Raw genomic sequence first — 22,267 nt, 5'->3', positions numbered from 1 at the left:
AATAGATTTTAAAATGTCAAAAGCACTAAAACAAGTAAACGGGAGAAATAAAATGTTATCCACTTTATCTTTTAGCCTCTGCCCTGAATCCTATATGGTTCTCACAGGTTTCTATATGGATTTATATAAGGAGTGCACATTTAAAGGAGAGGCTTGATGTTATATCAGTTGAGACAGTCACTTTAATGGCAATAATTACAGATCTGAGTCACAAAAATAGCTGTTAGTCTAGATAATTACATAGCAGCAGGAACATTCATAAAACATCTTTAACGTCTGAATTCTTGCAAAGCAACAATGTTATTTCATAAATATTCATGTAGATAAATAAATTCCTCTGATGGGTATACACCGTAGATGAAAACATATTCATATATAGCAAAAAATGTATAATTGTACTTGGCTGATCATTTCAAAACGACACGATTTCACCATGTAAGTAAATGTGAATCTAAAACTAAAGTAAGAAATGTACGCTTTCTTTCTTACCTGATTTAAATCCTTTATATGTAAATACTGAACATCAAGTCTCTACAATAACACATTTTATATTTAAGTACCTTTTGTGTTCAGTTAACACTTTTGAGCTGTTCAGACAAACTATACAAGAGTCTAAGATGTTGCTCTTCAAACGGCAGCTCGATGCTGCTTCGTAGCTTATGATGTCGCCTCCAGCATTTCTCTGAGCAGGACGTGATAAATGTGCCCCATTATTTAAAGGAATAGTTCCACATTTTGGAAAATATGTGGTGGAGAGTGAGAGAAGTCGATGCCACTCCCACGTTTGTCTGTTAACTGTGAAGCTACAGCAAAACGTCTGTGTAGGTTCTCAGTCATCCAGGTCTTGGTAGTCGTAAGTGCTCAAGTTGAAGGCAGCTGGACTTTTTTTTTTTAGGTTTCCTGAAGCCTCTCATTCTGAAAGGCTTCCTCGGTTCTAAAAAACTTCCTCCTCCTTCAAGGACAATAATGTCCACATTTTGAATTTTAAAGGACGGAGGTAACACAGTCCTGAGATTCTTACCCTGGCAATTTAACCCCCATTCACACCTCAAACCATGTGACCCTAACGACTCACATAACGACAGGTGGGTTAACAACTCTCGGGACCACCTCCAAGAGCTTAAATACCTGGACCTCCCCAACCAGTTTTTAGAACTGAGGAGGCCTTTCTGATGAGAGAAACCTCAAAGAAGCTAAACTAACCTAAACCTAAAAGATTTAGCATTTAAGAGTAAGGCTACAGCCATTAGCTAGTTAGCTTAGCTTAGCACAAAGACTGAAAACAGGGGGGACAATTAGCCTGGTTCTGTCTGAAGGTAATAAAATCTATCGTCCAGCACCTCCAAAACTCACTAATTAAAACATTCCATCTTGTTTGTTTAATCTCTGCAAAAACCAACGTGTTACTGGTCACAGGCATCAAGTAGTCTGGGATATTCCTCGCCCGTTTTGATCTTTTATGCTAAGCTAAGATAGCCATATGTTATTTATAGCTTCCTAAGAGATAAATATGAGAGTGGTATATTTTCTCATCTAATTCTCCACCGGGGAAAAATGAAGTGTATTTCCCAAAATGCTGAACTTTTGCGTTAAGATGGCGGCACGCTATCACCACTTACATTCTGAGTAAAACAGTCTTTCCCTCCTGCTCAACACAACAGTATTTGCCAATATGTGAAGATTGAGAGACAGACTGAGAATATAAAGCTTCAGTATGCACATTCAATTCAGCAGCCTCTGTTGAGGCCTAACAGTCGTGTTCAGTTTACCAAGGCATCCTGAATGTGACCAACGACAACAAGCAAACATTCAAAACCGGCTGTGTGTTGTTTGTGTGTTTTATTTTTCTCTGCTGCGTTTGAAAGCTCCATTCAGCACAAAAACAGCGGCTTCTTGCAGCCGGTACCTCCATCCTCTCTTATGAGTTCTGCTCAGCTTTGATTCTCCTGTCATTACTTGTTAATAAAGGTAGAAAATAACAGTCCTGGCCCTGGCCATCTCTTTAATGACAAGCTCCATTCTTCAGTGTGTCTGCCCGCGGGCTCGTGGCTCAGCTACAGCGGTCACCACGCTTCAGCACACAGCACTCCATCCTTTCATCTCAGACGGCACTGATCAATGTGAGATCAGAAGGCAAACCACTTCATCTGCCATGTGTGAGTGTATCTGAGGGGGTTTTCTTCTCTCTTCCCCCTTAGCATGTAATTGGCTATGCCCCAGAGGCTAAAAGTCTTGTAATCACTGTGTTCAAGTCTCCTCTTAGGAGACTGTGAAGAGAAAGAAAACACCAGTTCTTTGACAGATCAGCCACCTTTTGGGGTTAAATGTAAACATACACATATCATACATGTAGATAGTATAATTTTGAGTAATTGTAGGTATGTGTCATCTAACAAATGGCACGTGTTAGGAGTTTTAACACTTGAAAGCCTCTAAAAATCATGTAAAAGGTGGAATATGTGGAAGCAGGAAAAAAGAGGGGGAGCGAGCTTCAAACACGCAACACAACTGCGATTAACGACCTACAGCAAACCCACACCTGCATCTAAACTGATTACAGTGTGACGTGGCAGCGACCAGTTTTATCACATCACTCTACCTCCAACAAGTGCTGGGTTTTTTTTCTCAACCAGCTAAAAAGTAGCAGGTCGCCAATATTTTTTCAAAACATCTGGAATACGGTTTCTTACAGCAAACAGTCATGACGTACACGTACACTTCTGCAGTGAGTACCGAGCAACAATCAATTGCAGAACATGATAAAGAAATGTAAAACTGCAAAAAGTACTAAATAGCTTTGTATATTTTTAAATATTTATCCACTCAGTAAGTGTAAAAACGTTGAGAGCCGCAGAGCTCTCCGAATGTTAATTTAAGGTTAAAGCTGCAAAGATTTAACAGTCTTAAAGTCTTTAGGTAATTTGTTTCGTGTAACAGTGAATAACCAAACTCTCGGAGTGTGACTAATTCTGTTGTAGCTTTACTTCAGCAAAGCCCCGAGCTTTCATTTATTTCATACTCACGCTTCAGTCAGAGTTAGATTGGTTCACCATTGTTCCTTCTAAAGTGGCACAATGTCTTGAAAACAGTCCGTCAGAGGAGAGACGCCGAGGCAACTCAGTGTCAAATGTTAATGGATAAATCACAAAGATCTGAACAGGAGATTTTTTTAAAGGATTAATTCAAGAAAGGGTGGTAAAGCATTAAAAGTCGGGCATAAGCTTTAACCTTTTTACAAGGTGTTATGTTTTCTATGTAGCCTTTTCATTCACGTACCCACTCGTCATCTGTTGTGGGACACAGCAAATATAAGAACAAGTGACCTACTCATCCAGAGACGACACTTTAAACTTGAGAGGATACTCGAGCAAGTTTCTTTTTTATGGTATACAACATACTTCAGGTTTTGAAACTAGTGATAGTCCAGGACGTCATCCATTTTCTAAACATCTACAGAATATTCAAATATCTGCGTGATCACCTCGCCTCAAATAAACTGGAATAAATCTTAAGCAGGATGTCTCTGTGGGTTTAAAAAGTACAACTTGTTCCTTTTGATTTGATTTTCCCGTGTCAACAAATAAATATCCCACGAGTAAAACTTTCTACCAGACACGACATTTCAGCTCGGGGTTCATTGGACTGCCTTTTTGGCACTGGAAAGCTTCTGAGAACGCCTCGAAATTCTGGAGAGATCCGAGCACCCTGAAGACAAAAAGAAAAACAAAACATTAAGGGTGATAAAAGCTGAGGCATGTTATGAATATTAGAGGAGCACTGTTAAAAGACTCACAGTCCTTATATTTGGATTCCCATGGTTTAATGAGTTATGCTTTGGTTCGAAAGAGTATTTTTCCAGCAGGAGTATTAGGTTTATAGTTACAGTGTGGTAAATCTTCAAATGTAATGATACAAAAAGCCAGCTGTGTGCAGTATTTCATCAGTTATTTGTAATTCTCACTGGTTTGACAATCTGTAACCAGTGCACCTCTGATGTTAAAGGGGTTATATGTTGGTTTTCTCTACTGCTAAACATGATTTCTTGCCAGAAGCAGGTGGTGGTGATGGTCGATCGCCAAGAGCTTCAGCCATTCTTGTGTTTACACTGCAGGAGGTTATCGTACTTCCTCTTCAGTGCAGTGTGGACGCTACAGTGAGTTGCTATCTGCTAACTGCCCTGGCTGGAGCTAGCTGGTTAGCATGTTAACTTAAGTGGAAGAAAAGACAGTTAACAAGAGTTGATGCTGATGTTGCGTTCCACTGCTGGAGACAGCTCTTGGTGAGTAACATTGATGCTAACACTGGCTATGTAGCAATAGCAAAAACTTGCATATAACACCTTTAACATCAGATCGTACTAAAGCTCCTTACCTGTATTCTAAGGGACTGTGTGAGTCAGTCTTTATGGACTGGCTGGCATACTCAGGCCGATAAGCACCACACCACACCTTGAAAAAAAAGATTGCAGAGATTTTTAAAAGCAGTCATTAGACTCTGTGCAGACTGTTGAGAAAAAAAATCAAACTTATAAATTGCAAACTTAATACATCACCTTCAATATAGCTCCTGTTCATACTAAGCATTACTTCACACGTAATAATTCACTGCTTTTATATGTTGTATAAAAGTTAAAAGTTTGGTATAAGTTGTTTCACTCGTACCGACTGATCTGAAAAGTTCACCATCTCAGTGGGGAGCGACTGTGCCTTTCAAACAGATTCGTAACGGTTGTTTAACCTGTTTTATTGTTCATGACAGGTTTCTGCTTTTGCTTTACGTTCCCTGGCACCATGGGGTTATTTACTTTGGCGGCTCCTCTCATCCTGCTGATGCTGATTTGTTCTGTGATTGCTTCATCATCTCACCCCCTGACCCTCTCCCTCTGTCCCAGTGTTTACTTCTCAGCACCAAACATCTACTGAAAAATGCTCCTCCTGAGCTTTGGCTCTCGACTCCAGATGGGGAAATGATTATCTGCCCCTCTAGTCTGCTGAAATAGCACATTACCCTCGTTATTCTCACTCACTTGGGCAAAGTTAAGAAAGAAAAGTTGCTTGTGATCCATGTCTAGACCAGGTAGACACGGCTCTTCACCCTGCATCTCCACCCACTTCAGATAAGCCTGTCAACACACATACATACACACACACACACAAAACAGATACACAGAAAGTTTATTATGAGCATTTCAGTGACGTATCAATGCCTAAATAGTAACATGTGGTTTTGTGCTTTCGCAGCTTAACACCCAACCTTATATGCTTGACGAACCCCTCCGTTGTCTGCGATGTTCTCCCCCAAAGTGCTGATTCCACTGACCTGCAGTCACACAAACAAAACCACGAGTACACACCAACGTGAAAACACTCACTCCGGTGGTCACTTAATACATGGTTTACACAGTCAGGGATTATAACCAAGACAAAACCTCTTATTTCACACGAAGCCAGTGGGTGCTTACGTTTTGTCCACCTGCTAGCTTCCAGTTGAAGTTGCCATATTGTTGCACCATGCACTGAGACTGCTCTTTAAAATGCTCCGCAGAGTAATTACTCCACCAGTTTAGCATGTTACCATCCTTGTCAAAATTACGACCTGTAAAGAAACATAAACATGGCTGAACACGGCAGATCTGAGGAGCAGTTAAGTATCATGGTCCACTGTAATGACAAATTTGAAATCAGTTGTTATGATAAAAGGACAACAAATAATAAACTGTATTTATGTGTTCAGGTTTCCCAAAATATCCGCAATGGATTACTGGTGTCTCACCGTTATCATCAAATCCATGTGTGATCTCATGTCCAATAACCATTCCTATCCCACCAAAGTTAAGGGCCTGGTGTTGATGTTTACTGAAGAAAGGCGGCTGCAGGATTCCAGCAGGAAACACTGGACAGACATAAACAACAGGTGTGAAAACATAATACACACTGGAAACAGCAGCAAACAGGATTACAATGAAGAGAGATTATGTTACCATAAATAAAAGAAAAACAGAAAACATGTAATTTGTCACACAGGCCCCTGTTGGCGTCGCTGATTGCTGTAAAGCTCTTACCTATCTGGTTTCTGTTGGGTGAGTAGAATGCATTCACAACAGCAGCACCAATGATCCACCTGAGGAGTGATTGAGAAATGGTTTAAAGCTGATTTAATTGCATTTTTTTCAGTTCATGCATGGAGCTTATTTTGCACCATGAACCAATATATTTAAACCTTCATGTTCAATGTTCTTTGAGAGTCACTTGATGAGGACACAGCATTTTTTTGTCTTGGGTCTATAAAAGTGCAACAGGACGCTCAGCTCAATCATTTTTGTTGCATTTTAGCAAAATGCAACCTTGTTTACTGGAAACAGAAAGAAGGAGCAAAAGTGCATGACTGTCTCGCAAACCAATTTTGTTGTAATCAACCTGATTTAAAAGAGGAATTTGTGTTGTAACCCTAGATGATATTTTCTGTCATGCACTAAAAAAACACTGTGACTGCCCGAGTACAAGACCTTCAGATGTATCAACAGCTTACAAGTCTGGATCAACTGGTTCTCTGAGCTTCTTCAGACTCTTGTGTGCTTCAGACTTGAGGTTCTCCAGGATGTTCTCAAAGTAGTGTTCTTCACTAAAGTTTAGCTGGAAAAAGAAACAGGACAAATCAATAAATCTTCATGTTATTCACAGTTCGGCCTGTGGACATAGACTCAGTTTCTACTCACATGAGCGTACTCCTGGTCAAGTTTCTGGTTGCCCTCCTGTAGAATATGATCTGGATAACCAATATGCTCCTTGATTGCCATGGCCTACAAGAGATGCACAACAATCTGCGTGATAATACCCCGATACACCCTTATTTTCTCAGCCTGGCTACCGACCAGCGTACCTTCTCTCTTGCTTTCTCTTTGGAGGGAGCGTCCATCCAGCTTAACTCCTCCAGCGTTTCCACGTATGCCTTCTGGATCTTACTGATGAGGTCGCTGACCTGTGAACGTGTGACACAAATGTGAAGATTGTAATCATCACAATCCAATACAGAAGCACATTTTCATTATTATGAGCCCCCAGGGAGCAGGTGCTGCATTTTGTGTGTAAAAGAAGAAATGCATGTTGCACAGCACGAACGATATCACTGTATGTACGCACGGTGAGTATTTGTCAGCAATCCTAATTTCTTAACTACATTATATTGTGTGATAAACCATTTATTAAATGTTTATGTTTCTGTACTGGTTATGGATGCTAATAGGACTTAAAGTAGTGATAGTAATGTATTTATAATGCATTTGGAATAGTTATAACTGCAGTGTCATTACCACCATGTGTTACAGTTGTATGTGGCATGAAATACATTTTATAGTAACAAAAACTTTTGTGTAATTCGTACCAGTTAAAACAGAAAAAGCTGCTCTTGTTCAAGTGTCTCAAACGTGTTAAAGTTAATACAGAGGAGCTAATGACACTATTATTTTACTGATTTAGTGGAACATAATGCAAATTGAAGATTGAAAAGTGACACTTGGTCCCTGCAGTTCAGTTCAGTCCACATAATGTATGTCATGCCATGAATTTCTGCACACAATGCATCATTTGTGTCAGCCTAACCCCAACCCTGCCCCTTTAGCCTGCGCACCATAGTTTGACGTAAACATCTGTTGTGGTAGTAACTGATTTCCATGCTCTGAGAAATTTATGTCTGTTTTGTTCAGGGGTGTTAATAGACCAGAGACTCACCATCCGTTTACTTTCTCCAGCAAAAGTTTCACGCACGTACAGAGCTCCAACCGCGTTCTCCATGCTGCTCTGGACGTAACGGACACATTCTCGCCACCAAGCGTCCTCCACAGTGGTACCATAGAGAGTCTGTCCACACACACACACACACACACACACACACACACACTGTAATATTGTTTTTGACTTTGCTCAGGTTAACATCTGTTGCTCTGTTAGGCCATGCACAGCACACCTTCCTGTAACGGGCTCTGGCTTCTTTGAAGCGGCGGCTCAGGCTGTTAACTCTGTCAGTGATGAGCTGCCAGGTGAGGTAGTTCTGCATAGTTCTGCAAACAGAAATAGTTTTTGTTCAGTTGTTGCATTAGATTGAATCTCTCCTGTATTATCTTAATCTTCACAGACTCAGTGTTTGGACCGACCTGACGCTGTGTCTGGAGAGAACGTCGTTCATCTTCTCAAGGTATGGAGAGCTGTACACCACCGACCTCCTCCTCCAGCTGGACCTCGATGGAAACACTCGACAGCACACCCTGAATAAATCGTGTCCAGTTAAAACCCTGGAAAACAAAAGGTGGGACGTTATTTTTTAACATGTCTTGTTTTATGTCATATGATGAGTACTCCCAGTTACTTTTGCATTTTCTCAAGATCCAGTGTAGAAAACTAGAAGATCATTGAGGGTGCGGACTATGAAAACACTAACATCAACAATCCTGCTCTGTCCCTGGCAATATCCCTGTGCAGACAACTAAGTACTGAGTAAACAATAATATACAAGGTGTCATTATGTATAAAAATAATGCACCAGCTCACACTGTGGCATGTTCTCTGCAGAGTCCATTATTTTCTATATCAGGACACTGAATACATTTTTTGTTTTTACTTCAACAGTGATTTGAACCAGTGACCTGCCTGCACTTTGATTAATGCACCAGAGAGAAGTAAAGTCACACTTACATTGAAGCTGAATGTGCTCTGTAGTTCACCGAGTGTCATCTTGTTGTAGAGAACGGTGACATCTTGGCGCTCCTCTGCTGGTGATGTGGCCTGATCGGCAACAGGAAAGAGAGAAGGTTTCCTTTAAACTGATGCTTGGTTGTATATTCACATTTTGCTCTCCTTTCATCAGTAAAGTCTTATTCCTCATGCTCCTGACAGGCATGAAGACAGAAAAAAAAAACACTAAATGTAGCCTGGTTCTCTCATTTACTGGAAGCAGAGAGGAGGTGCTCGTTTTTCATCTTGTCATTATTAATTTTCCTTAGCCCTCGTCCCACAATTCCATTTCCTGTTGTGGCTGGCACTCACATTGGCGATGTCTGTCTCCAGCTCCAGCACTTGCATCATTTCCTCCCACACATGGTCGTCATCCTGAGTCAGGTTCCTGTCCTCTCGGGTTATCTTCGCGATAGAAACCATGAAATGTAGGTAGGCCTCTCGAACCTGTGGCACAATCACATCGCAGGCTGTAAATTTTGTTTCCACAACAAAATCAAGAATGTGTCAGGAAATTAACTGCAGGTTCATCCAGATCAGGTTTTTATTTTTTTTAACAGTTGCAGCTTGTCATATCTAGGCATGCAGACAGTTTCAGTCCAATATGAGTTTGATTGTTTTAGTTTTCCTGCTGCAAACCCAAGGCTATTGAGATAAATGGAATTATATTTATGCTGCTCAAATCAGCGAAAAATAACATTTAAAAACTTTAAAAACAGGAATCTTGGAGGTGGATATCTAAAAAATCTGAGCAAATAAAACCAAAACTATCTGCATGATTAGATAAAGTTGAATAGGAGAATCTATCTTTTTGTGATTTATGTTAAGTCATCACCTTTTTGTAGTTTCCATCATTGAAGTAATAGTCTCTCGATGGCATTCCAAGTCCTGGCTGGTCAATCTACTCAATACACAACAACAGTTATGCATTTTTTGCATGTTCATAATCTTTTTATAATATTTAAGTCCTGTGTGTTTTTAACAGTAAAACTAAAAGATATGAAATGAATTAGCCTTTTTTTAAAAATGAAACTAGAGATATTTGTGAGGTCTTCATGTGCCCAGAGTTCAGGAAGACAGAAAGAGTGAGATGGACCAACAAATATAGAATAATGGCAGCCTTACCTTTACTAACTGTGTAATGTTTGTTACCTGTTATTTGTGGTAAGATAAACAGTGATCTTACATAAATGATGTGACGGCGAGAGTCCCGGTCATCCGTCCACACGTACATATCCAGCAGAACCTTCTTATGGAAACGAGCAGTGAGAGTGGCCAGTGTGTCCTCGAGGCTCCATGCTTCTTCTGCAACAACAGGAGGAAAGGAGCGCTTGATTTAACGGGTTACTCTGTGTAAATCTGTGTGTGCAGATATGCGTGGATAATTCAGTTTGAGCCACCGTCCATGATTACATTTACTTAAAGTGGCAAGAGCCAGGAGCTTGGGGAAGAGCAGTGTAGACTATTTAAAGCATCCTTCGCAGTCCCGATTGAGGACCTGCTCCTCTGCCCACTCATCACGCTCCCAAGCTCCACACCTGACTGCTCAGCTGAAGAGCCTCAGCCGGCCTCTTGATCCCGCCAACAAAGCTCATACTCAGCAATTCACTGAGTATAAATATAGCCACACTGGCTCTGCGTGCGCCCATGTATTTGAGTAGGAACATGAGCGCTTGTTTGTGTGGATGTGTTGCGTGCACCCATTTGCCTGAGTGTGTTACGGAGGTATTTCTACCTGTGGTGGTGTTCCAGTTGTCTGACGCCACGGGCCAGTCTCCGATGCTCTCGATGAGCTTCAGGAGGGGCTGGGAGTCACGCTGCTCTATGAGGCCTGCAGGTACAAATACCACATTTCATAACCTATAACAACAACACTGCAGCATCTCTACGATTCATCCTTCTTGAGACTGAAAGTTCACTCTTGACCTTTGAGAAAGCCGCTGACGAAAGCAATCTCGCTGCAAGAGTGAACATTTACTCTCAAATTTTAAAGCACAAACATGGTTCACATACTTTTATTCAGTCTAAATCATCAGTCAGGTTATTAGTAACAGCCTGACGACGCCTCTGTCAACAAGTAGCCACTTAACACGCCTTGGTAATCAACTGATTGATGCTCATTGTTGGTGAACAGTTAAAAGGATCCAATCACCAACTGAAGGACCAACTAAACTAAACACTGAAGAAGACATCAGTGCATTTATTCCCCGTGCTCAGACTTCATATTTCAAACTATATAAAAGGAAATAAATCATTGCTTTTAGGTGTGAAAACCCTTTAGTCATAAACACCCCCTTCCTTTGTCTTTGATGCAATGCTTTACTTCTAAATCTTAAATTTAGACAGCGTGAACAAGAAATCCTCAAAACTGCTGAATATTTCTGAGCTGTATCTTCCCCACTGGTTTTCCATGATACTTTCACTGGCATGATCAATAACTATTCTATAGGTTATTAAAAAAGTTAGGGTTAAAAGTCTGAAAAGAAGCACAAACTGTTCTTGTCAACATGTTTTCTCGCCTCCTTCTGCAAAGAGATCCTTACTCTCATTCATGCAGGAGCTGTAAAGGATTTTGGCCTTTCTGATGGCGTCCCTGTCCCGCTCGTTCTCCATCTCGAGAACACCTGCAACAACAAAACATATGCAAACATCCCTGCTGTGAATGCTGCAGCCCACTGACCACCAAAGATTAAAACCCACGACCCCCCTGGCATTGTGTGGCTGCGCCGGCTGACCTTTGAGGACAATCTCCAGCTTGTCCCTCAGAATGTCAAAGACGCTGTGACGGGAGCTGGTCTCCGGGATGACATGGCGCTCCAGCCAACCCCCGCAGGCGTACTGGTAGAAATTATCACAAGGCTTCACAGACTTATCCATGTTCTGCAAGAGCCGAGCCGCTTTGAAGGAGAGACAGAGGGACAGGATGTTGAAAACCCTCCATGTGGTCAGAAGACAGTTTTTTAAAAGGATGGGGGTCGACTTTGTTTGCAAAATGAAACAGCGGGGGAGGCGAAGAAAAAACAGTTCCCCTCACCTGCAGTAACACAGTCCGCTGTTGTGCACACATTGTTGAGGGTAGAGCGAAACAGCTGGCCTGGAAAAATCAGTGTCAACACTCAGAGAGAGAATGTGGACTCAGACTTTACAGAGAAGGAGGACCAGGATGCTGCTGTGTAAACTACAGAGCTAATTCTAATGAACCTAGATCTATAGCCTATCTGTGTGTGTGTGTGTGTGTGTGTGTGTGTGTGTGTGTGTGTGGCAGGCAGTGTCTATGTCAGCAGCGACTCTTTCACTTTTGTGTGGCACTGCTGATCAGGCAGTAAAGGGACTTACAGTATTACAGTGTCAGAGGTGCAGGCTCGAATATGACACACGCCAACCCACTTGTCCCAAAGTGAGTGTGTCCTGTGTTCAGTTTACAGGATTAAAACACTCACCTTCTCCTGTTGAGCTCCTTGACACGCTCCTGTTGTTCTGAGATTGTTCTGAGTTGCATGGAAGAGACAGATTTCATGCTTTAGGCAACTTTATTCCAATAATAATCATCACAATCACGATTGTTTTTATTGGCTGGTAGCAATCCAGTCTTATGCAGCATCATAATTGTGTTTACAAGCCCACAAAATATCTAAAAAAGAAAAGAGCCTGTAGGTGCAGCTGTAGTTAAAGGTCAGGCCTGTGTGTGTGTAGTGTATATGTATGGTCAGAAAGCAGTTAGTATTGTAAGGCAAAACTCTTATTTTGCTAATTTTGTTGAGTAACATTAACCTTTAAACTGTCTCTGAAAGGTTATCCGATGATATATGTGCATCATTATTGCATAAAGCTCATCACGGTCACTGCTGGAGGCATTTCTAGGGTCAAGATAATTTCCTGTGCCGAGGCTGGCGTGCAATCATAATAAAAACAGAGTAGGGAGACACTTCATTACTGCTGCTATCTGTAATATCTGGATCTTTCCACAGTGAGCCTGACAGAGCCATTACCTTTCACAACCGATGTGTAGAGGACCACCAGCCCGGCCAAGGCACAGCTGACCAACAGCAGCAGGACGGACAGACCGATTTCTGCAACAGTCCAACGACGCTTTCCAGGTTTACTTGATTTCTCCATGATATCCATTTGGCTTTCGGATTTGCCCATATTCCTCCTGACTGCCGGCTCTGTGGGAAAGACACCGTTAGAGTGTGGGATGGTCCAGGCAGAGAGATACCATTGTGTGTATTTGTGTGTGTGTGTGTGTGGGCTGTGCAGTGATCCATCGGTAAACTGTGCCAGCTGACCTGCAGTGAGTGAGCTTCAACTGCTGAACACCTACAACAACTTCACTGACAGGAGTTGTTGCAAAAAAAAAAACTGTTTGTCACTCTTTATTTCTTTAAGTAAATGTTTCAGCCCAGGTTTTTGAAGTTGATGCTTTGCTATTTTTAAGCTCATGAAATCCTTTAAATTGACTTTTGGTTTCTTCCTTTCACACCTTAAAAAATCACAACAACTCAGTTAAATGTAAATAGATCATCAGCCTACATTCATCCTGATTTATTTATTTATTGGTAATGTTATCTTCATATGAGAGGATTTCCAAAGGAAAGGAAATGGGAGATTTAGTAGGAGAGCTTCATTGTCTAATAATTTAATGTAAAAGGACATCATAAGTCACTGGGTTCCAACCTAAGAGCTTCAGTCATCATTGTGTTTACAGTACAAAAAGTTATATATGCCTTCTGAGCAGCGTTACTTCTTCAGGGCCATTAGGATGCTACAGTAAGCAGCTATCGGAAAGTCCTGAGACAGGCTAGCCGGGCTGTGGCTAGCTGGTTAGCATGCTAACTTTAGTAGGAGAAAAGAAGTGATAGAACCAGAAGCTAAACAATGCAGTTACTTTGGAAACAGCTTTTGTGGACTAAAGGAATGAAATTTGATGCTAAACTCGCAGCGTTAATGATGCTGTTAATGCTAACGTTGGCTGTGTAGCGACAGCAAAACTTACAAATAACTCCGTTAAGGGACCACTTGATAAAAAGGCTGATTTAAGACACACATCTTTGTGTTGTAGGGGCTGGAAATTTGAGCTTGAGAAGTCCCGTTCTTTATCTCACTATAAAAGTGCGTTTTGAAGACAAAAACACCTTTTTGCTAGCCGTCCTGTATGAATACATAAGGTTTATTGTCTATTTTAAAGGCAGCCATCTTTCAACATTGTGTATTATTACACTATTTTGTGATCTAACTTAACATTCAAATGCATGAAATCACTCTTCTAACATCATTAACCTTACTCGACATGGCATCACTTACTCCATATGGCCCAGTCCTAATGTCTCACAGCGAGGCCTCGGTTGTTCAGCTGATTAGTTCACTGTAATAATGATGGTTCTACAGGGCTCAGCCCACCTGTTTTAATCACCAGGACCATACTCAATCCATTTTGCTCAGTGTAGAGTTCATTTTAGACATTATCATTGAGCTCCATCTGTTGTTAATACAGTCTAGGAGGGAGAGTCGTCGTGTATAGAGAATGGGACAGTTATGCTGGAAACAATTTGGCAAACAATTAACTGTCAAACTTACTTTCACTGATCATTATTGTTTGAAACACACACACACACACATCCTTGTACACCAGTCACTGATATAATGTGTTGCCTAGCTGTTAGCCCCAAGCTTAACTTAAACCTAAACCTAATTCTAACCTTATCTCTAAAACCAAGTCTAAACCCTCAAACAGTCATTTAAGCTATCAGACCAGTATAGAGGGCTTCTGTCTTTTGGGCCCCACGAATATAGTAAAACAAAGCAACACACACAAGTAAACACTCATACACACACACAGCGAGCCTCTACAATAATTATGTATGTGTGAACACAATATTGCAAATGAGCATTTGTGCAGGGGACAAAACGACAATCACCCATGGCTTTCAGCAGCATTGCTCCGCATCTATTCACTCTGCAGCACCTGTTTCTCCATAACCAGCCCCATTGCCCTATCATTAGGCCTGACAGGGGACGGGCTGTAAATCAGAGGTTCACAGTGCTGTGCCCCATTAGCCCTTCCTGATGAATACTCATGGGCACATATCTGGCACTACCGTGATGAAGAGCAGGCAGGGGCTTGTTAGAGCTTCAGGACTGAGGCAAAATCCTGGTTTACTGCATTAAAGACAGGCCTCACTTTATGGAAAATTGCACGATAATGTGCAGTCTACTGTGTCAATACAGGATTTGCTGCCCAGTAGGATGAGTTATTTACATCTTTAAATGTCCTCAGACGGCTGTGCTGCCTTCATGTCCACTCCCTCTCTGCTTATACAGAGACACACAGAATTTAGTATTTAAATATCTATAGTTACATGTATTTTAACTGTATTTAATCACCATGAATACAGCATAATTCTAGACTTGGACAAAAAGGTTAAAAAAGAATATTTTAAGATTTTAATCCTTGGCTTTACAGCTTTTCTAATCATAGTAATATTTCAGTCTCACTGTCTTTGTAATGCATGGCATTAAATTCGCAGTAAAAACACTGTGTCAATCAACAGTATTTGACATTTTAAACACATTTTTAGACACATAAAAACTATGATAATCACAATCTGGCTAAATGTGTGTATAGTGCTGTAAATACATCTGTGGTTATGACTAAAACTGAAATCATCAAACAGGTTGTCAGTAATCAGAGCGTGAAGCACATCTACAGTACACTGAATGCTGCATTTATTTATACCTTTATGGAGAAATTGGTCTTCATGCCTTTCATAATAATGACAGTCCAAGAAATGAATTAAATGTCATGTTCATTTCGGTTTTATAAATGCACTAACCCTCCTGAACATCATGTTTAGTGAAGCTGACACATATAAAATACAGAGAATTATGGACTGAAAAAAGTTTTAATCACCAAAATCAACTCCTTTTCTCTGTTCCCTTTTTAAAGATAACTTATTACACATCAGAGCTGTCATTTTTTTATATTTAAAACCTGAAATAGCATTTGAATGTGGGAAAAAACACACACACACACACACAAAATGGTAGAAACTAGCAACCGTGCTGAACAAATACTCATGACACAAAAACCTGCAAAATCTCAGAAGTAGTGTGATATAAATGTGATGGGAAACTTGTGGATAAAGTCGAGGCTGTTTGCTGACAGAGGCACCATGAACACACAGAATAATCCATAGATCAGGATTATGTCATGTGGGTTGTGCTCAAATTAATCTCAACAAATTACAAGCGAGTTCAAATTTGTTTAAACTTGATTTTATGAAAAAGTGACACCTGTAAATCAAACATATGAGAGCGAGCAGATTGCCCTGCAGAGATCAACCAGATGGTAAGGATGACCTCTGTGCAGCCTGAGAGACAAAACCCAGGAAAAACGAAAGACCCATACTGACTAACTGCTGTGAGCGCAGACTAACAGTCGACCCTAAGAGCATATCTGCATTTTTATCAACTGAAAAATAAATACAGGCAACAGAGTAAGAAGTTGCAGCGTGCTTCTCTTCCTGCTTCAGCACCAAGCTGCTCTAAACACCATTGACCAGCTTCATGCTCGAGCTCCACAGAGCGACGAGGCCTCTGCAGATGATGTGACCACCCAGCCAGCGGTGTTAGACGTACGAAACTTAACTAACTCCACTAAATCACCGTCGTCTCCGACTGAACCAGTGGCTTTCAGCAGTGGAGCGCCATCAGCTGAGCCGTGACTCTCAGTACATTACTTCCTGGGAAAAAGCGTTTTAAAAGACTCAGAAAACCACATGATGCAGTAATTCAGTTCCAGATAGGTTGCTGCTGAGCTATTAACCTTATAAATAGAGCTTATATGGGCCCACTTTTAACAGCTTGAACAGGCAATGTACTGATCTTAGCACTGAGCTGAAGATTGTCAGAATCAGCTCCCGGCGTCATGAACGGTGCGTTCATGTACTCGTGTACGTACTGAAATGTATTTGAATGGTGACAGTAAAGGAACAAACTAGTCAGTGACTGTGAATCTGACCTGAACAAAATGATTTGATTCAGCAGAGTGATGTGTCACTTCCACTTCTACACCCTGAGCAAGAGAGTGGAAAAGGTGGAAATTACAAATCACCTTTCTGATTGAAATCATTTTAATTCAAGTCAGTTCAAAGACTCATGGAGACTGCTCAGAAAGCACCTGACTGCAGCAGAGCTCCTGCATCTGGAACGTTTAACAGGGACGTATAAATCTGTCTGTCTCAGCTGATCTGGCATTTCCATTTGAATTTTAAATGCACCTTTATTTATACAGGTAAAAACAACATAAGACAACAAAAGAGTACAGACAGTATCCAGTCAGGATGCATGAACAGATTTCCTAAAACTACATTTAAAAGCATTGAGCAGAAATACTATTCACAGGTGATAAAAGTGACTTAAATTCACATTAATAATCAGCTGACAATTTCAAGTCCTTGTGTACAATTGCATCATTAGACAGAGGCAGCTTATTTTGCAGATTTTTATGCCCAACTTCTCTCTAACATGGGGAACATTGAGAGACAGACCAAAGCTACAGTGACACGGCTGATTCAGTTCAACTTGAGGAGTTGATCTGAATACGTCCCCTGCACCTTTGACGTGAACAAGACCAGTAAATAAGCGAATCATACGACATGCTGTGATCTAACAGGCGAGAGGTTCAGTGTGTCAAAAATAAAATCCCCTCTCTGAAAGTGAGACTAATCTGTGCTAAATGTTTTGAGGTCTCTGTGTTTTAAGCACATTAAGATTACATGCGACTGTGTCCAGCGACTGGTACTGTTCTCCTCTAAACTTAGTGTTCCAAACCAAACAAGGATTAACTCTCAGGTCAGGCTGTGCCAACTAGTTCAGTGTTATTCACCACCGACCGTACACCCTCACTTCTATTCTAATGACATCTTCCATGTGTAAAAAAAAAAAGAAAGTCCACACAGCCTTATGGAGTGTGTTCACTGTTTCAGATCTGTCCTGAGACTGCTGACAACCTCTCACCACCTCTGAGCCTCCTTCACTTTGGCACTTAGCCGCAAACAGGAGTCTAATCTAAAGGATCCAGAGACTTACCTTTGTGTGTGGAGTGTGAAGTCCCTGAGCCGTTTTTCCCCCCACAGCGCGCTAATATCTCAAACACCCCTGCTGAGCATCCACTCAGAGCTGGTGTGTAGAGAAATGAGTCTGTGCTGCGGGTTGAAGGAGACGTTATCCAGTTCAGCGTGCTGCTCAGGGAATGAGTGAGGCAGCAGGGAGAGAGAGAGAGAGGGAGGAAAGAGGGAGGGAGGGAGGGAGAGGAGGCAGATGGGAGGTGATAGTACCGGATTGTTTTCGATTACATGACTGTGAGAGGAAAATTGTTGGGGATGTGTGTGTTATGAAGGGGTGAGGAGGTGGGTTATGAGATATGTGTGGGTGAGTGTGAAGGGTCAGCTTGGTACCGGACGTGTTACAGTGAGCATCAATTTCTTTTCCTCACTGTGGAGTGTCTCCAGCTGCTGAGCGGGAAGTAAAGAAAGATCTGGAAAGCTTTCAGAGAGATAAAATCATCATTCTTAAAGTGCTCTGCAGACAGATAATCCACTGAGACTGAGTTCCTAAACATCTTATAGCTGATTTTATAATATGTCCTCCTGTTATCATCCACAAACACCACTGTTGCCCTTGTCATCCCTCTGCGCTTCAGTGTCCAGGAAGATTTGTGTTCAGGGAGAGTTCGGATACCCACAGTGTGCCTGGTGGGTATCTGAACCCTGGCTTGGTGTCAGATTGAAATGGCATGGCGCCCGGGCTCATTATCAGCCTGATTAACCACACTAATTAACTGATAATAAAGAGAACGCGGGGGCCGCGGTGTGTGTTTGGCTGATGCCAGTGGACGCCCAGTCGCTCAGGTGCTGTCGCTGAGAGTAAACAAACCGAGTGAGCGGAGAGCGATTTTGGTCAAACCTGAAATAGAACATGCATTAAAAGAGCCCGTTTAATGCTCATGTGTGTGAGGAATCTCACAGAGAGGAGAAGAAGATTTCAGTCATTTAACAACAACATGACTGATGGGGTGCAACACAGCAGGGAGTCGAGGGTTTGCAACTGAGTTCATAATTTATTCATAGACTGATTTAGCAGAGAGGACGTTTCCTCTCATATGTTCGTTGTGTTAAGTATTTCTGCATGAGTGCAATTCATTTATTTATCTGTTGATTTTAAATCTTTACTCTGAGGTTCAGTATCACACAAATTCAGAAGTTGATTATACTTCTTTAAGGTTTATAACAGGTGTAAATATTCAGGTAGATGTGAAATAACTACACTTAAATTAAAAAAAAATATTGTTCTGTTCTGATTTGTAGTCATTCCTTATGTTTTATACTCACATCATCTTGAAAACAACAACTAGTTGTCAGAAGCAGAAGGATTTTTGCAGGCTTTAATAAAAAGTTCTCCACAATAAATTTAAATATTCCACCAAAGCTTCTTATTGATCATGTGAGCTCCTGAATGATTGGTTGAGGTCCATGTTGTTCCTGCAGGGAGGTACAGAGATGTATGTCTTACTCAAGAGGCAACATGTAATCAGGCATAAAAGTGTTAGGTCATTTCTCTGTCTCTCTGAACTATGAAGTCATCCCACAGACACAGTGGTAGGTACAATGCACACAGAGGACTTGTGTATTCTCTACTTACAGAAAAGCTAATGTATTTCTACTGATATGAGCTTTCGTTCAAAGGAGATGAACACCAGTGCTTTTAAAGGGTGGGTTGCTTTGTTTGAGCCTCACTTTTTTTCTTTACTTCTCTGAATTTTGCTGTGCTTGTAAGATCTCTCTCACATTTCCAGGAGTTACGACCTTTTTCCTTTTTGTGCCAGCTGTGTTTGGCTTCGTCAGCTCACGTGTTGCTCGCTTCATTTTGCCACGGTCATTACCTGACTACAAACAAAGCTGTCACGTCAAATCCTTTACTTTGCTGCAGTATCCAGGTCTGGATACAGCAGGTTATATGCTTCAGCTGAGTGCACGCCATACCCTTGGCTTTGCAAGAGTTAAGTCTAATTATGTTTAAGTAGGGAGCCTCAAATTCGATTATTGGAGATTTATTTGCTGTATGTTTGTTCTCAACGCAGGCCACGAACAAATACTGAACTGTCTCAGTGATTAGTGGATCTGAAAAACAAGCCTGAAAGCTTTTTAATTAGGCTATTGTTGATGAATGCTACTGTATGTATTTGATGGAGAAGGCTGCTAAACTTTGCTAAAAGCCTGTGGCAGAAAATGGGATGTGAGCTTGGAAAGTCTCAGAGCAAAAAGAGAGAAGAGGGCTGCTGCTGCAGGATGTCACTTTTATAGTTTGGCAAAAATCATCTAATCTAAAAATGATGTTAAATTACAGGTTGCATAACGTGGACCAGCTGGTAATGTTCTTTTCTTTGGCTACAACCTAGATAAGGAAACAGCGTGTTCTTACTGTAGACATATTAATTAGTCAGCGTATAACGTATAGTTTCTCATTTCTATTGTTTTTAGTTTTGCCTGAAAAGACTATTTTAGCGCTTGCAGCTTGACAATAGTAGTAATCACTGCTTTACATTCTCCCCTCCCTGTTAATTATGTCTCGTGTTAAATATTGTGGGATTAAGGCGGCAGTCAGCGTGAGCCTAACCAGCCCAGAGTATTTGAGTTTTTAATTGCAGTGTTTTAAAACCATGCCTTTTTTGAGCGACAAGCTTTCCCATTGTGACTGTATGATGAGGTGATACTATCTCACATTGGTCCCTTCTTACAAAAACTAACAGTACTTCAGTCTGTTATATAAGGATGGTGACAGTGGTAGAGACAGGATGGAATAGTGGCATCGATTCCTGTCAGACACAGGTGGCCGCGGAGGCAGTCCGTCTGTCTGACATGACAGTGTTAGTCGTCCTTATGCACTCTCTGTCAGCTCGGTGGCATTCAGCTAGATTCACTGTCCTCTCTCGGCCAGAGAACAAAGGCCGTGATTAACTGGTATGTTCCCCCCTCGGCTGATTTACTGTGTGTGTTTAACAGGCCTCAGAGAAGGCGAACGGGCCATTAAGCACAGCAGTGACGTTAAAAAAAAGCCCCCCTAAATGAGGTCCAACTGCTGCTGACTAACTCAGAGGAGCCAAACCTGAAGCAAACCTCATGGTCCCTGTCCCTGTCTCATAAATCAGCGTCCATTAGATCACCGCTCACAGGTGTAATATGTTGTAAGATGGGTGACCACAGCATGATTGCTCCAGGTCGTTCTGGACCTTTTTTTCCAGCCGTTTTCACTCCTCTTACTCTTACTCAACCTGAGCGTGGTCGAGCATAATTGCTGTGGGGATAAATTCTTTGAAAAGAAGTAAAAACAGGCCATTTAAAAAGAAAGAGTAATCTACTTATGCAGGGGCTGCTGTACAGAAAATGTTAAGTGTGTATTAGTGTCCCTCTCTCTTTCCGTGCATGTTTGTTATGTGCTTGTGTGCCATGTGTGTGTGTGTTTGGGGCTCTACTCATCCCAGTTGATGCTGCTGCAATAAAAAGGATACAGTCGATGGAACAAACCCTGATTTCAGTATTTTCCGACACTGATCTCCATGTTGTGAACGTTATCTGCAAACTCCCAGAGACACTAACAAGAACAAATAGTTTGCTCCTGATATTGTCTAAAAGATGTGTAACTGCACAGAAATAATCTGAAAATAATGACAAAAGGGGGAAATGTGAGTCTTGTTGTGCTACTTTCTCTGGTTTGGAAGAGATAGCACTATTCTATCTTGATATAAAAATCAGACAAACAGTGTCTGGACCCACAGAATCAGTCTCATCCTCCATAAGGCAACACTGATAAGTTCTTGCACTTTCGATTTCACAATACTTCATATGCAACATTGTACTTTTTACTCTTCTACTTTCATTTAGCAGCTACAGTCACAGGTTACTTTACATACAAATAAGATTTTCCATACAATGTTTATGATCAACTCTAAAATGTGATGAAGTCTGTGCTGCTAAAATGCTCTTTAATGCATCATTAAAAATAATCAAATGATATAATATATAAGAATATGACTCTCAAATGGCCATTTTTCTGCAATAAGTACTTTGACTTTTTGATTTTTTTAAGCAAATTTTGTTAATGTCCTTTCTAATACTAAAGTAACTACTTGAATGCAGAGCTTTTACTTGCAGTGGAGTATTTTGAAGTATAGTATTGCTACTTTTACTTGAGTAAAGGATGTGGATACTTCTCCCATCACTGATTAAACCTGATGACATTTATGTTTTTCTGATTTTCAAGCTTTGCATTGTTGCTCATGGTGTCAAATACTGATTGGTTTGCTCTTACTCTTCAACAATATCATCTTAAATCATCACATCAACACGACTGAATCACTGTGTTTAGTTGCTGAAAGGTGAAGTGACATCAAACCCTCCTGGCTGAGGTCTCTTACCCTCTGCTCTCTGTCCATCAGGTTGGAGCAGTGAGGATGGCGCTGTGGCAGGTCTAATCCTCCTTATCTT

At 41.1% G+C, this 22,267-nt stretch overlaps 1 protein-coding gene across 1 annotated transcript; it reads right to left on the bottom strand.

The window, feature by feature from the left end:
• Window positions 1-159: 159 nt before the first annotated feature.
• mmel1 (membrane metallo-endopeptidase-like 1) lies at window positions 160-18,024 on the bottom strand. The gene is given in 25 exon segments (XM_018700618.2): window positions 160-3,705; window positions 4,372-4,448; window positions 5,027-5,122; window positions 5,254-5,319; window positions 5,462-5,595; window positions 5,773-5,892; window positions 6,062-6,120; window positions 6,529-6,632; window positions 6,716-6,799; window positions 6,880-6,978; window positions 7,728-7,856; window positions 7,963-8,056; window positions 8,150-8,211; window positions 8,213-8,287; window positions 8,688-8,777; window positions 9,039-9,173; window positions 9,562-9,627; window positions 9,913-10,031; window positions 10,462-10,557; window positions 11,270-11,350; window positions 11,462-11,623; window positions 11,761-11,820; window positions 12,167-12,214; window positions 12,716-12,892; window positions 17,814-18,024. Coding segments are annotated over 24 exon segments (2,313 nt in total). The 5' UTR covers window positions 12,873-12,892; window positions 17,814-18,024; the 3' UTR covers window positions 160-3,605.
• Window positions 18,025-22,267: the final 4,243 nt, after the last annotated feature.

Source organism: Lates calcarifer, linkage group LG20 (genome assembly GCF_001640805.2).
Source record: "Lates calcarifer isolate ASB-BC8 linkage group LG20, TLL_Latcal_v3, whole genome shotgun sequence".
In the NCBI taxonomy this organism is placed as follows: domain Eukaryota; kingdom Metazoa; phylum Chordata; class Actinopteri; family Centropomidae; genus Lates; species Lates calcarifer.
Note: the sequence above shows the minus strand (reverse complement) of the source record. Positions and strands in the feature narration are given on the sequence as shown.